The 12520-nt window shown below is 46.8% G+C and overlaps 1 protein-coding gene across 1 annotated transcript in view; it reads right to left on the bottom strand.

Moving 5' to 3' along the window:
* LOC126470981 (feline leukemia virus subgroup C receptor-related protein 2-like) overlaps positions 1–12520 on the bottom strand; it is a 76234-nt gene that overhangs the window by 53071 nt on the left and 10643 nt on the right. The window contains exon 2 of the mRNA XM_050099026.1: positions 7256–7480. Coding sequence (XP_049954983.1) covers positions 7256–7480 — 225 coding nt within the window. The remainder of the gene's footprint in view (positions 1–7255; positions 7481–12520) is intronic.

Consider the following 12520-nt stretch of genomic DNA (forward strand, 5'->3'; position numbering starts at 1 on the left):
CCATTATCAGCTGTTTAATTAATAGATTCTCTGTCATCCCAAGTTCTAGGTATGCTTCCACTGAATATACTCTCGAAGAACATGCCTGAATCTCTTCCTACAGGTCACACCACCTTATCATGCTTAGGAGATTATTCATTGCACTTTATGATCCACCAATACAGACACACAGACGCCACCGAAAGGAGCCGAGGATAGCCTCAGAACCCAAGCGGCAGGCGTCATTCGTGCTGACATGTGCCACTACATGCAACAGGTTGCACCCAGTGCGCTCGATAGCCGCTGGCAGGGCCTCCTCCACATAACGGATGAGACCTTCCGGCAAACATACCGAATGCACACTGGAATTCTTTCCCGCCTTGCCTGCTATTTCCCTGAGGGGCTCCATCACCCGCCTAAGATTGGAGCTCCCAATGACTAGCGTACCCACCCTCTGTACTTGTCCGGACTGGGCAGGAAACTCGACCACTAGCCCAACAGGAGAGGCATTCCGTGCTGGCTCAGAGTTATCATCAACACTGGGTAGCACCTCGTACCTGTTGCTAAGACGTAGGGAGCCAGCCGCACGGCCTGCTCCCTCTTTCGCCTTCCGCCCAGTGACACGTGAACCCACCACTGTCTGCCACCCACTCTGGAGTGAGGATGGACCAGTCAGATGTTGCGTATCAAACAATGCAGCGACGTCTGATTCACCAGGGGATTCCAGTGGCGTCAAAATTGTCGCAAGTCTCGTCACAGACTCAGATGATATGCTTCCCCTTCCAACAACTTTGAGGGAAGAGCGATGCTACATAGAAGCTGCAGTGAATGCGGTAACTTCAAGGCAAGGAAGGAGGGGACATTATTGTTTAACAGACTGTCGACATCGAGGTCATTAGAGACGGAATGTTTCAAGGATGGGGAAGAAAATCGGCTGGGCCCTTTCGAAAGGATCAGTACAGCATTTGCCTGAAGAGATTTAGGGAAATCACGGAAAAGTTAACGCTGATTGGCTGGACGCGGATATGAACAGCCGTCCTCCTGAATGCGTGTCTAGTGTGCTAACCACTGCACCACCACGTTCGGTGCAGTAACTCTAAGCATGCTTGCAAAAGTATGGGTCGAGTTCTACTATCGTCTGGATGTTATTTGTGCGTCCGGTGGAAGGCACATAGAACATGTGGTGTCACCGCCAGACACCACACTTGCTAGGTGGTAGCTTTAAATCGGCCGCGGTCCATTAGTACATGTCGGACCCGCGTGTCGCCACTGTGTGATCGCAGACCGAGCGCCACCACAAGGCAGGTCTCGCGATACGGGATAGCACTCGCCCCAGTTGTACGGACGACTTTGCTAGCGACTACATGGACGAAGCATTGCTCATTTGCAGAGCAGATAGTTAGAATAGCCTTCAGCTAAGTCAATGGCTACGACCTAGCAAGGCGCCGTTAGTAACATTGCATGTATCTATGGAGTCTCACTTATATCGTCAATAGCGATGTACCAAGGATGGATTAAAGTTAAGTATTCCAGAAGCTACGTACTTTTCTTTATAGCATTCATTACGTATCCTGTTAGAGACCTATCTCTTGCCGGCGTGAACTAAACGCGTGCCTTTCGGCTACTTCCGTGGCGTGGCTGTCTTGCTACGCCACAACAGAACATATTAAAAAGACCTGCACGTAAAAGAAGTACCATAGTAGAAGCAGGTACTTTTTTAAAATAAAACTTCTTAATCTTATGCGTAACTTAAAATTTACTTGAAGTTTCTATCTTCATTAATGTAAAAGATGTAGTTTTGTAAAATAGGATAAATCTTTATGAAACATTCTGCACTTCATGTACACAATGTTCTTCTGATGTGTCATCGTCTCAGCGTGTACTGAGGGCTAGCTGGGGAGAAAGAAATGCATAGAAGTGCAGGAAATACCTGTCCCTGATATGTCCAAAGAATAATCGCGTATAGATGTCTCGTATGCATGCATTGTGTTTTTCTCTTCCATTTGTTGCTCCACTAGCTGAAACTGAAGTACGTTTGCGAATAGCATCTCAGATACTTTATGCCCTGAGGAAGCCCTTACGATGTCATGTGTTTTTCCAAGAAATTGTTCTCTGTTGATCTTGGTTTTTAGTTCTATATTTTTGCTTTTCTGCAGTACTAGTATGCATGCCTTGTATAGGAATTTCCTGAGCCGCATCATCAGTACTGCTTGATAACGTGCATCGTAATTCTCCATGTTCTTTAATGGGCGCAACACAGACTCCGTTGTAATTATCTAATATACATTTATCTAACACTGAATTGTAACCCTCACCATAAGTCATTCGATTTTAACAGCCATTATCATAGTCCAGTAGGACAGGAACTAAACGTCATCCTTGTTATTATGTGTGCTGTTGTCTATAGAGCTATTCACAGGAGCAAGCATGTTTTGCAGGAGGACATATTTTAGGATACGTACACTCATGAGCCAAAATATTATGACCACGTGCTTAATATCCTGACAGTCCACGTTTAGAATGCAAGACTACAGTGGTTCTGCGTGGCATGGATTCGACAAGTCCTTGGTAGCTCTCCGCTTCAATATGGCTTCACGCAAGTCCCGTGAATTACAGGACGGTGGTTTGTTGGTGCGTAACTGGCGCCCGGTAACGTCACAGATAATTTCATGGGCTTAATATCAAGAAAATTTGATGGCCAAGACACCAACGTGAGATCACTACCATGCTACTGAAACCACTGTAGCACGATTGTGCCCTTGTAACAATGATACTTACCCTGCTGGACAGCTGCCTTGGTGCCTTCGATTACTACACAGGTCTCATGAAAGCTCAAGTGAATGTCCTCAATAGCATAATACTGCCCCCACCGGCCTACGTCTATGGCGCTTGGCATGTTTCGAGCAGCCTATCGTTCGAACGAGAACGTATCCCGACACAGTCATCCACCTGGTGAAGCAAAAATCGTGATTGATCCGACTAGGCGACTCACTTCCACTAATACACGGTCCAATCTCGATCATCACGTTCAAGCTGCAATCGTAATGGGCGATTTCGTTGAGTCAATATCGAAACATGTAGGGAATATCTGTTGTGGAGCCCCATGTTGAACAACGTGCGCTGAACGGCGTGCCCCGAAATAAATGTTCGTGCACTAACATTGAACTCTGCCTTCAAATCTGCAACAGATCGCCGCCTCTCCTGACTTACAGAGCGCGCAAGCCTCCGACTTCCGCATTGTATGATGACAGCACCACAGAAACGTCCAATCAGCTTCGCCGTTTCCGAGATGCTCGTTCACATTTGCAGCCTGTAATTTTCAGTTCTGTGTGGGTGATGATCAACTTTACGTATACTGACGGAAATCAAAAGCTACACCATGAAAACCTTGGTCGAACGCAACCTAGCTGATACTCTTGTGCCTCAACGCCTGTGGGGTATGCTGATTAGAATGTCAGTCTTATTTGAACTTATTTTCAACACAGAAAACAGCCAGCCCTACAGATGAAGAATCGTGTGAAAACATCATGGCTCTTGGGTGTGATTAACTATACTGGAACCTCTCACGTGGAAATCGGAGCACAGTTTGCCAAAGTACATGCACGCGCAATTTACCGTCATCTTTCGGATTTTCAGTCAATGGCTTAAGGAATATGGGTTTATCATACCGCCAAATCGCTCAGACTGTTGGCTGCAGTGCAATGAGTCCCGAGCGAGTGGTGTCTAGATGGATTCAGGACAGCTGTCTGGCAAGGACTACAACACGAAAGGATCGCAAAATTTTTCAACTGGCCCTGACGCATTAATGAATGGTAAAAGTTGAAATCCGGGCGTATTTTCACCACCATGGGTTAGATATCGAGTTTCCATATGTCTTTTACCGCTGTCAGCATACCAAACACAACAGAGACTTCCATGTTGGTAGACAGAGTCATTTGGGACAATAAGTAACATTCTGTAGTGTTCAGTGATGAGTCTTGTTTCTGTTTGTGATAGTCACGTCGTCACTAACGTTTCTGTAGACTATCTGTTGAAAACAGCGATTATCAAGACCCATACCTCTCCAGCTCTTTTAACAATGGCGTGAGGAGCTACCGAATATGACAACAGGAATGATTTGGTAATTGCTGAAGTGAGACTGAATGGTACCAGTATGAGGCAAGCATGGTAAACCCTTTTGTCATGTACTTCATGACCAGAGCACCAAATGACATTTTCCAACAGGATAAACAAGAGCCCACATTGCAGTTCTCATCACAACTGCCCTGAAGATGTGTAGACTTTTGACGATGGACATCAGTTCCGACTGGAATGAAAGCTTAATCGTTTAATAACCGTCATATGATGAATATCTTTACAAAGTTTGTTAACTATCTGACTTGTGATTCATGGTGTAACATTTTCCATTTATTCCAGTGCGTACACTGATCAGCTAAAACATTATAACCACTGCTCACCGCGACATTGGCTGCCACCTGGTGGCGTTGCGAGCACGTGACGAGGTAACGAAAGTACACTCCTGGAAATTGAAATAAGAACACCGTGAATTCATTGTCCCAGGAAGGGGAAACTTTATTGACACATTCCTGGGGTCAGATACATCACATGATCACACTGACAGAACCACAGGCACGTAGACACAGGCAACAGAGCATGCACAATGTCGGCACTAGTACAGTGTATATCCACCTTTCGCAGCAATGCAGGCTGCTATTCTCCCATGGAGACGATCGTAGAGATGCTGGATGTAGTCCTGTGGAACGGCTTGCCATGCCATTTCCACCTGGCGCCTCAGTTGGACCAGCGTTCGTGCTGGACGTGCAGACTGCGTGAGACGACGCTTCATCCAGTCCCAAACATGCTCAATGGGGGACAGATCCGGAGATCTTGCTGGCCGGGGTAGTTGACGTACACCTTCTAGAGCACGTTGGGTGGCACGGGATACATGCGGGCGTGCATTGTCCTGTTGGAAAAGCAAGTTCCCTTGCCGGTCTAGGAATGGTAGAACGATGGGTTCGATGACGGTTTGGATGTACCGTGCATTATTCAGTGTCCCCTCGACGATCACCAGTGGTGTACGGCCAGTGTAGGAGATCGCTCCCCACACCATGATGCCGGGTGTTGGCCCTGTGTGCCTCGGTCGTATGCAGTCCTGATTGTGGCGCTCACCTGCACGGCGCCAAACACGCATACGACCATCATTGGCACCAAGGCAGAAGCGACTCTCATCGCTGAAGACGACACGTCTCCATTCGTCCCTCCATTCACGCCTGTCGCGACACCACTGGAGGCGGGCTGCACGATGTTGGGGCGTGAGCGGAAGACGGCCTAACGGTGTGCGGGACCGTAGCCCAGCTTCTTGGAGACGGTTGCGAATGGTCCTCGCCGATACCGCAGGAGCAACAGTGTCCCTAATTTGCTGGGAAGTGGCGGTGCGGTCCCCTACGGCACTGCGTAGGATCCTACGGTCTTGGCGTGCATCCGTGCGTCGCTGCGGTCCGGTCCCAGGTCGACGGGCACGTGCACCTTCCGCCGACCACTGGCGACAACATCGATGTACTGTGGAGACCTCACGCCCCACGTGTTGAGCAATTCGGCGGTACGTCCACCCGGCCTCCCGCATGCCCACTATACGCCCTCGCTCAAAGTCCGTCAACTGCACATACGGTTCACGTCCACGCTGTCGCGGCATGCTACCAGTGTTAAAGACTGCGATGGAGCTCCGTATGCCACGGCAAACTGGCTGACACTGACGGCGGCGGTGCACAAATGCTGCGCAGCTAGCGCCATTCGGCGGCCAATACCGCGGTTCCTGGTGTGTCCGCTGTGCCGTGCGTGTGATCATTGCTTGTACAGCCCTCTCGCAGTGTCCGGAGCAAGTATGGTGGGTCTGACACACCGGTGTCAATGTGTTCTTTTTTCCATTTCCAGGAGTGTATGTAAGCGGACCAGACATGGGCAGCGGATCAGCCTAATGAAGATATGGGCTGCAAATGGGGAAATCCATTGAGATAGGCGACTCTGACAAAGGGCAGATTATTATTAAACAGAACCTGTGAACGAGTATCTCGGAAACGGCGAAGGTGGTCGAATATTCAAGTGCTGCTGTCGTGAGTATCTATGGAAAGAAATGGAAGGACAGTAAAACTACCAGTAGACGCTAAATGGTCAGACGTCCACGACTCTTCACACAACATGGTGTTGGGAGACTTGACTGCTCTGTAAAGTAGGATAGATGGTGATCTGTAGCATCTCTGCCGAAAGAGCACAATGCTGGTGCACGCACAAGTGTTTCAGAGCATACCCTTCATCGTATGTTGTTGAACATGGAACCCCACAGTAGACCAACCCTATGTGATCACATGTTGACCCAACGACATCGTCAATTACGACTGCAGCGGGTGCGGGACCATCGGCATTCGACCGTACTGGCTCTCCGGGTTAATCATATTTTTGCTACACTAGGTCGATGGACGTCTTCACAAATGCCGTCGTCGAGGTGAAACGTGCAACGCGCCACGGACGCAGGCTGATTGCAGTAGTATTATTCTATGCGAGACAGTCTCCTGCGCTTGCATGCGATCTGTGGTAGTACTCGAAGGCAAGCTGACAACTGCGAACCATCTGCATCCCTTCATGCTTGATGTCTTCTCCGACGACGATGTCATCTTTCAGCGGATAATTGTCCGTATCTCAGATCCAGAAGCGTGCAACAGTGGTTTGAGTAGCATTGTAGTGAATTCACGTTGATGTCTCGACGACCAAATTCGCTGATGTAAATGCTATGGAACCCATCTGGGTCGCTATCGAGCGCCATCACTGCGGAAGCAAATCAGTGACTCGTTGTTTACGCCAATTACCTGTTCGTAGACATCTAATGCCACATACCTCCACAAGCCTGCCATCAAATTGTCGAATTCCTGATACACAGAATCAGTGATATATTTCGTTCCAAAGGCGGTCAAACAAGTTATTAAGAAGATGGTCACGATGTTTGACTCATCAGTGTATTCAGTGTATATACGCACACACAGACACCCCCCCCCCACCTCCCCCCCACCCCCCACAAAAATAACAGTGGCCCTAAAACTCATCCTTGAGGAACATCTAACTATATGTATATTCATTGTATCTTCAGTGCATCTTTCATAATGCACTGCTTGCACCTTGTAAGATAGTTTCAAGGTAGCCATTTCCTAATAGCAACACGAACGATTTGGTTGTTCCTTTATGCAGTTTTTGGTATGAAGTGACTAACTAAACACTAACGACGCACCTGGTTGCCGAAGACGCCGAGCGCGCAGGCCGTGGACACCTCCTCCGCGCCGAACCAGACAAAAGCTACGGTGGACGGCACGGAGAGCACGAAGACCTGCGCCACGGCGCTAATGGACTGGGCCAGCAGCAGCAGCCAGAAGCGGTCGGGCGCCACCGCCAGCACCTTCAGCCACGTCGCCGCAGCGTTCATAGCCGCGCCCACCACGATCGACAGCCGCAAGCCCTGTAGGTAGCAAGGTAAGCGCTTACACACCCAGCACAGACCGCTTGACTCAGGGTGTTTATTACCACCATTATCTTATCCTCTAATAATCCAGACAAGAAGGTCACACAGGGTAAGCAACCACCTGACAACTTCCATACGTGATCCAGTATTTGTTTTTTTGTGTATCATTGGTGTCCTTGCGTTCGAGCTGTGAAGCAAATTCTATATTCTCAGAATACACTGTGCAGTGAAGATCTCGCGTTTTTAAAAGTAACTCCTCGTATGGCTCGCTACGATAAAACCGATAAAATATTTGACTGAAGGTCAATGAAAGTGTATGTCACTTTGTTGTGCATGAATACCTGTAAAGTAAATCGGTGACAAAAGACACTCCCATTTTCATGTTTAAATGTCTTTAAAATAGAAAACATGTGGGGAGAATTCACACTCAGTTAAGCAACGGATTTTCTTGAAGTAATCCGAAATTCCACTGAATTCATTAAAACAAGACATAGTGCTTCCATTTCAGTCTCGTTTTAATGCCGAATGATGAAAGATAGTGTCAGTGTCACATCCGAAATTCCGACCGCATTATGTGAAATCATTATGAAGGACATCACGAACTCACCATGTGTACATGAACGTGATCATTTGCCTGAGATTTATCCCAATTCCAGCGACCCGAGTGATTATTTTGAAGAAGGATGCATGCACTCAAACCTGTCTTGCCCTCCAAGTGATCGTCACGAGAATTTGAAAACGAGAGAAGTTTAGGAATTTCAAAAGTTTTTAAAATTTTAAGATTTTCTTAAAATGTCGCAATACACGAAGATAAAGTGCCTTCAGAATTGCAATAATCGGGCGTAGTGTCTAGAGCTGAAAAATTACAGAGATTATCACAACATAAACGGTAAAAACGCAGCGTGCAGTACGGTCACGAATACAGCAAACATAACCGCGTCCGAAGAACTACGGCTACAGGTGAAGTTTCTGAGTCTGTATGGATGGCAATTTTGTTGCTGGTGACATGGAGAGTAGACTGTAGTTAAATTATACCAATAGGACCCACCTGACATACACAATATGTAGGAGGGGGGAGTGACAAAATTGTTGAACTTTTACCTACGCCAACAACCTCCAAAAAATTTATTTAATTTCAGTATACTACAAATGATTGACGTTTTCACGAAAATAGCTCTGATCGTGTCAGGCAATGCCTGACACTGCGTATATTATTTTTAGATGCAATTTCACCAAACATGGAACTGCGCGACCTCTGCGGTCGCGGGTTCGAATCCTGCCTCGGGCATGGATGTGTGTGATGTCCTTAGGTTAGTTAGGTTTAGGTAGTTCCAAGTTCTAGGGGACTGATGACCTTAGATGTTAAGTCCCATAGTGCTCAGAGCCATTTTTTTCACCAATTATTCTGACTTGACAATTTTCTCGACAAACTACCAATACAGAATGCTAAAAGATACCAGTGACGCACGTTTGTTTCGTACAGAAACTGCTCGCCCCAGAATCCTTCCTAAGGAAGGCATTTTCTTTCTCAACTGCGAGATTCACATGGTCGTCCCAGAATGTGATTGTGATATTGTGTTCCGTACTTATGAGGCAGCCTGTATGTATTGTGCTAGGCCTGAAGTGTAGCTACTGCACCTCTCCACTGATGCATCGTTTGTATTCACTACTGATGAATGTTGATCCGAAGATTAGCAGAAGTGCTTTTATTTCAAAGACCGTAACATGAGATCATCTACGTTCGTCAGGTGTCGTTGCAGTAGGTACGTTTATGTCGCACTGCGGTACTAAACACTTGCACCTTGGTCTCTCTAGAGATGTATACAATGAGTTTTTGACAGATAGGTGTATAGTGCCCTCTGCTTTTGGACTCCCTCATTCACTTCCCAGACTGGCCATTCTCCTAACAATATCTGGATTAAAGTAAATAAAGATATAAAACACGTAGAGGATAATGTCATCCACCATATGGGTAACAGAGTTCGCAAATTGTTGGGAGAACATGATCAAGACTTCAGAGTACTTCCTACGGTCACACATTACGAGTATCATAATCCGACTGAAAATCTGAGGGTCCATGTCTATCTTCATAAACACTGTGAGAATCCTCTATCACGCATCTCTGAATAGCTGTAGTAGTCGTTGCAAACAAACTGGTTCCAAGTATGCATGGGAGCTATCTGACTCACTTACGTGCAGGGTGATACAATGGTTAAGACACTGGACACGTATTCGGGAGGACGGCCCTTCAAATCCCAGTCCGGCTATTCAAATTTAGGTTTCCTCTGGTTTACCTAAATTGTTTAAGACAAATATCGGAATGGTTCTTTTAAACAGGAAATGGACGTATACCTTTGCAATCCATAATGTGCTTAGTCTGTACTGAGCTCATCGTCGACGTCGCGTTAAACCATACTTTTCCATTGTTTCCTGACTACTGCCAGTTCATCAAATAGCTACGCGTAGTGCAATCGAATATTACCGTGGTGGCCGTAATAACGCGAATCCATAACAGCTTCCAGCGATGAAAAACGTGTGCTCCTAGGAGGGAAAAGACGTTTGAATCCCATACATTGGTCAGCTGTGTCGATTTAATTATAGATGACACCTGCGGAACATTGAGTCTCTGCAGGAGGAGAAGAGTCTATTGATTAACAGTTGCAAACTGTACGACGTTTTGTAGTATTTGACAATACAAGATCCAGTCACAGGAAGAAGGAAGGAAGGAAGGTTCAAATGGCTCTGAGCACTATGGGACTTAACTGCTGAGGTCATCAGTCCCCTAGAACTTAGAACTACTTAAACCAAACTAACATAATGACATCACACTCACACCCATTCCCGAGGCAGGATTCGAACCTGCGACCGTAGCAGTCGCGCAGTTACAGACTGCAGCGCCTAGAACCGCTCGGCCACTAAGCCGACGCGAAGGAAGGAAGGTTAGAGTTTAATGCACAGTCGTTAGTGACTGGCCACAAGAAGATACCAGGCACCATAGCTAGAGCTAGTGATACTGTATGTCATAGAAACACATTTAGGAAGACACCGTCCAAGGGAAACAATAGTAATAAAACGCCTAAAATCGTGAGCGACACTTCGAGTCAGGAGAATCGTTAACACCTCACATGAATGAGTTAAACACGGTGTTCATTTTTGTCCAGTGTACTACACAATTCGTAAGTAATAAGGAGCTCATGGCACGTAAAAATACCTCTATCATTAACTGCATATAGTATTTAAGTTTTAAGTAATAATGCGCCATTGAGCAGTGTATAAAATAGGTGGGATAATATTTGCAGCGTGTAAGGATGTCGATAAACGGAGAACCCTTTGCGGGCCACTCCAGGTTATCACTTCCTACATGTTTGCCGGCCGGTATGGCCGAGCGGTTCTAGGCGCTACAGTCTGGAACTGCGCTACCGCTACGGTCGCAGGTCCGCTTCCTGCCTCGGGCAGGTATGTGTGTGTTGTCCTTAGGTTAGTTAGGTTAAAGTAGTTCTAAGTTCTAAGGGACTGATGACCTTAGAAGTTAAGTCCCATAGTGCCCAGAGCCATTTTGAACCTACATGTTTCAGATTAAGTGGAAACATCAGGTCGATGTCAAGTTTCTGAAGCAGCGTTCAAGAGTTGCAATAAACATAGACCCGGTGAGGGCTTATCTTAGTGGACGCAAGGTGATACAAAGACGTGGTAGTCCACAAAATTTGTAAGCAAGCATCCTGATACATTTCGTAACACTACAACTAATTACAAGAAAATGAATATACACTTCCTAGTTACGTTAATGTGAACACCTGTCAAAAGTCTGAATAACCACCTTTTGCAGCGCGAGACATGCAGGAAGAGGGTCAGTGACGTTCTGGAGGGTAACGACAGGGATGCGGCGCCAAGCCGACTCCAGTGCCGTGGCTAGCTGCGATAAGTTTCCCGGTTGAGGATGCATGGCGAGAACAATCCGATCGAGTCGATCCCACAGATGATCGATTGGGTTTAAAACTTGAGGATTCGGTAGCCCGGTAACCTCATCTTGCTGCCCTTAGACCCACACACGTACACTGCGAACTGTGTGACATGTCGCATCGACCTGCTGGTAGATGTCATCATGCCGAGAAAAATAAACTGACCCAAGGATAGATGCGTACTTTTGTTGATCCACTGTGCCTTCCAGAATGACGAGATCACTCAGAGAATGCCACGAAAACATTCCTCAAATCACAATATTCCCTCCTGGTTGCAGGATGTTGGCTTACAGACGTTTCGCACCGTACACGCTGACGGTCACCTGTCTGATGGAGTATAAAATGTGATTCTTCTGAAAAGGCTACCTGGTGCCACTCAGTGGACGTCCACTTGCGGTACTGTTTTGCAAATTTCAGTTTTCGTCGTCTATTATAAGCAGTCAACATGAATGCATGGACCACGTGCTTGCTGTAGAGAGGCCCATACGCACCAAAGTTCGCTTAACGGTCTTTGAGAAGACCCTGTTGGTAGCCCAGTGGTTACTCTGAGAGGTCAGTCGCTCAACAGTTGCACATCTATTCGCCCATACACATCTCCGCAGCCGTGGTTAGCCCCTGTCATCTATGGCCCGTGGTACACCACTGTGGCCCCAGCGCCGCTTTTGGATAGCATCATTTTGCCACGCACAGTGTAATTTAGCCACGGCAGCACCCGAGCAGTTTAAAAACTTAGCCATTTCGGAAATGCTTCAACTTTTTGCCCGAATGCCGATGATCATGCCCTTTTGGATGTCTGATAAATCGCTCCATTTGCCCATAGCAACAGCTGCTGCAGTTTTCCGTGTCCCTCCAACATGATTTATATACCTTCCACTGCTAGTGCTGCCATCTGCCGTCTGTGAGTGGTTATTGCACGTTTACTTCGAACATAGGCGGTAATCACATTAATCAGACGGGACTGTGTCTATAGCAAGAAAATGTGTGGTACATAATAGGCAGGTAGTAAACCTGGGAGCCAGCAGCATGTGTCACAGAGAACCGAAGCATGATACTATAATTTGAGAAAACGAATTTACTG

The sequence above is a fragment of the Schistocerca serialis genome, chromosome 3, assembly GCF_023864345.2.
Source record: "Schistocerca serialis cubense isolate TAMUIC-IGC-003099 chromosome 3, iqSchSeri2.2, whole genome shotgun sequence".
NCBI classification, from domain to species: domain Eukaryota; kingdom Metazoa; phylum Arthropoda; class Insecta; order Orthoptera; family Acrididae; genus Schistocerca; species Schistocerca serialis.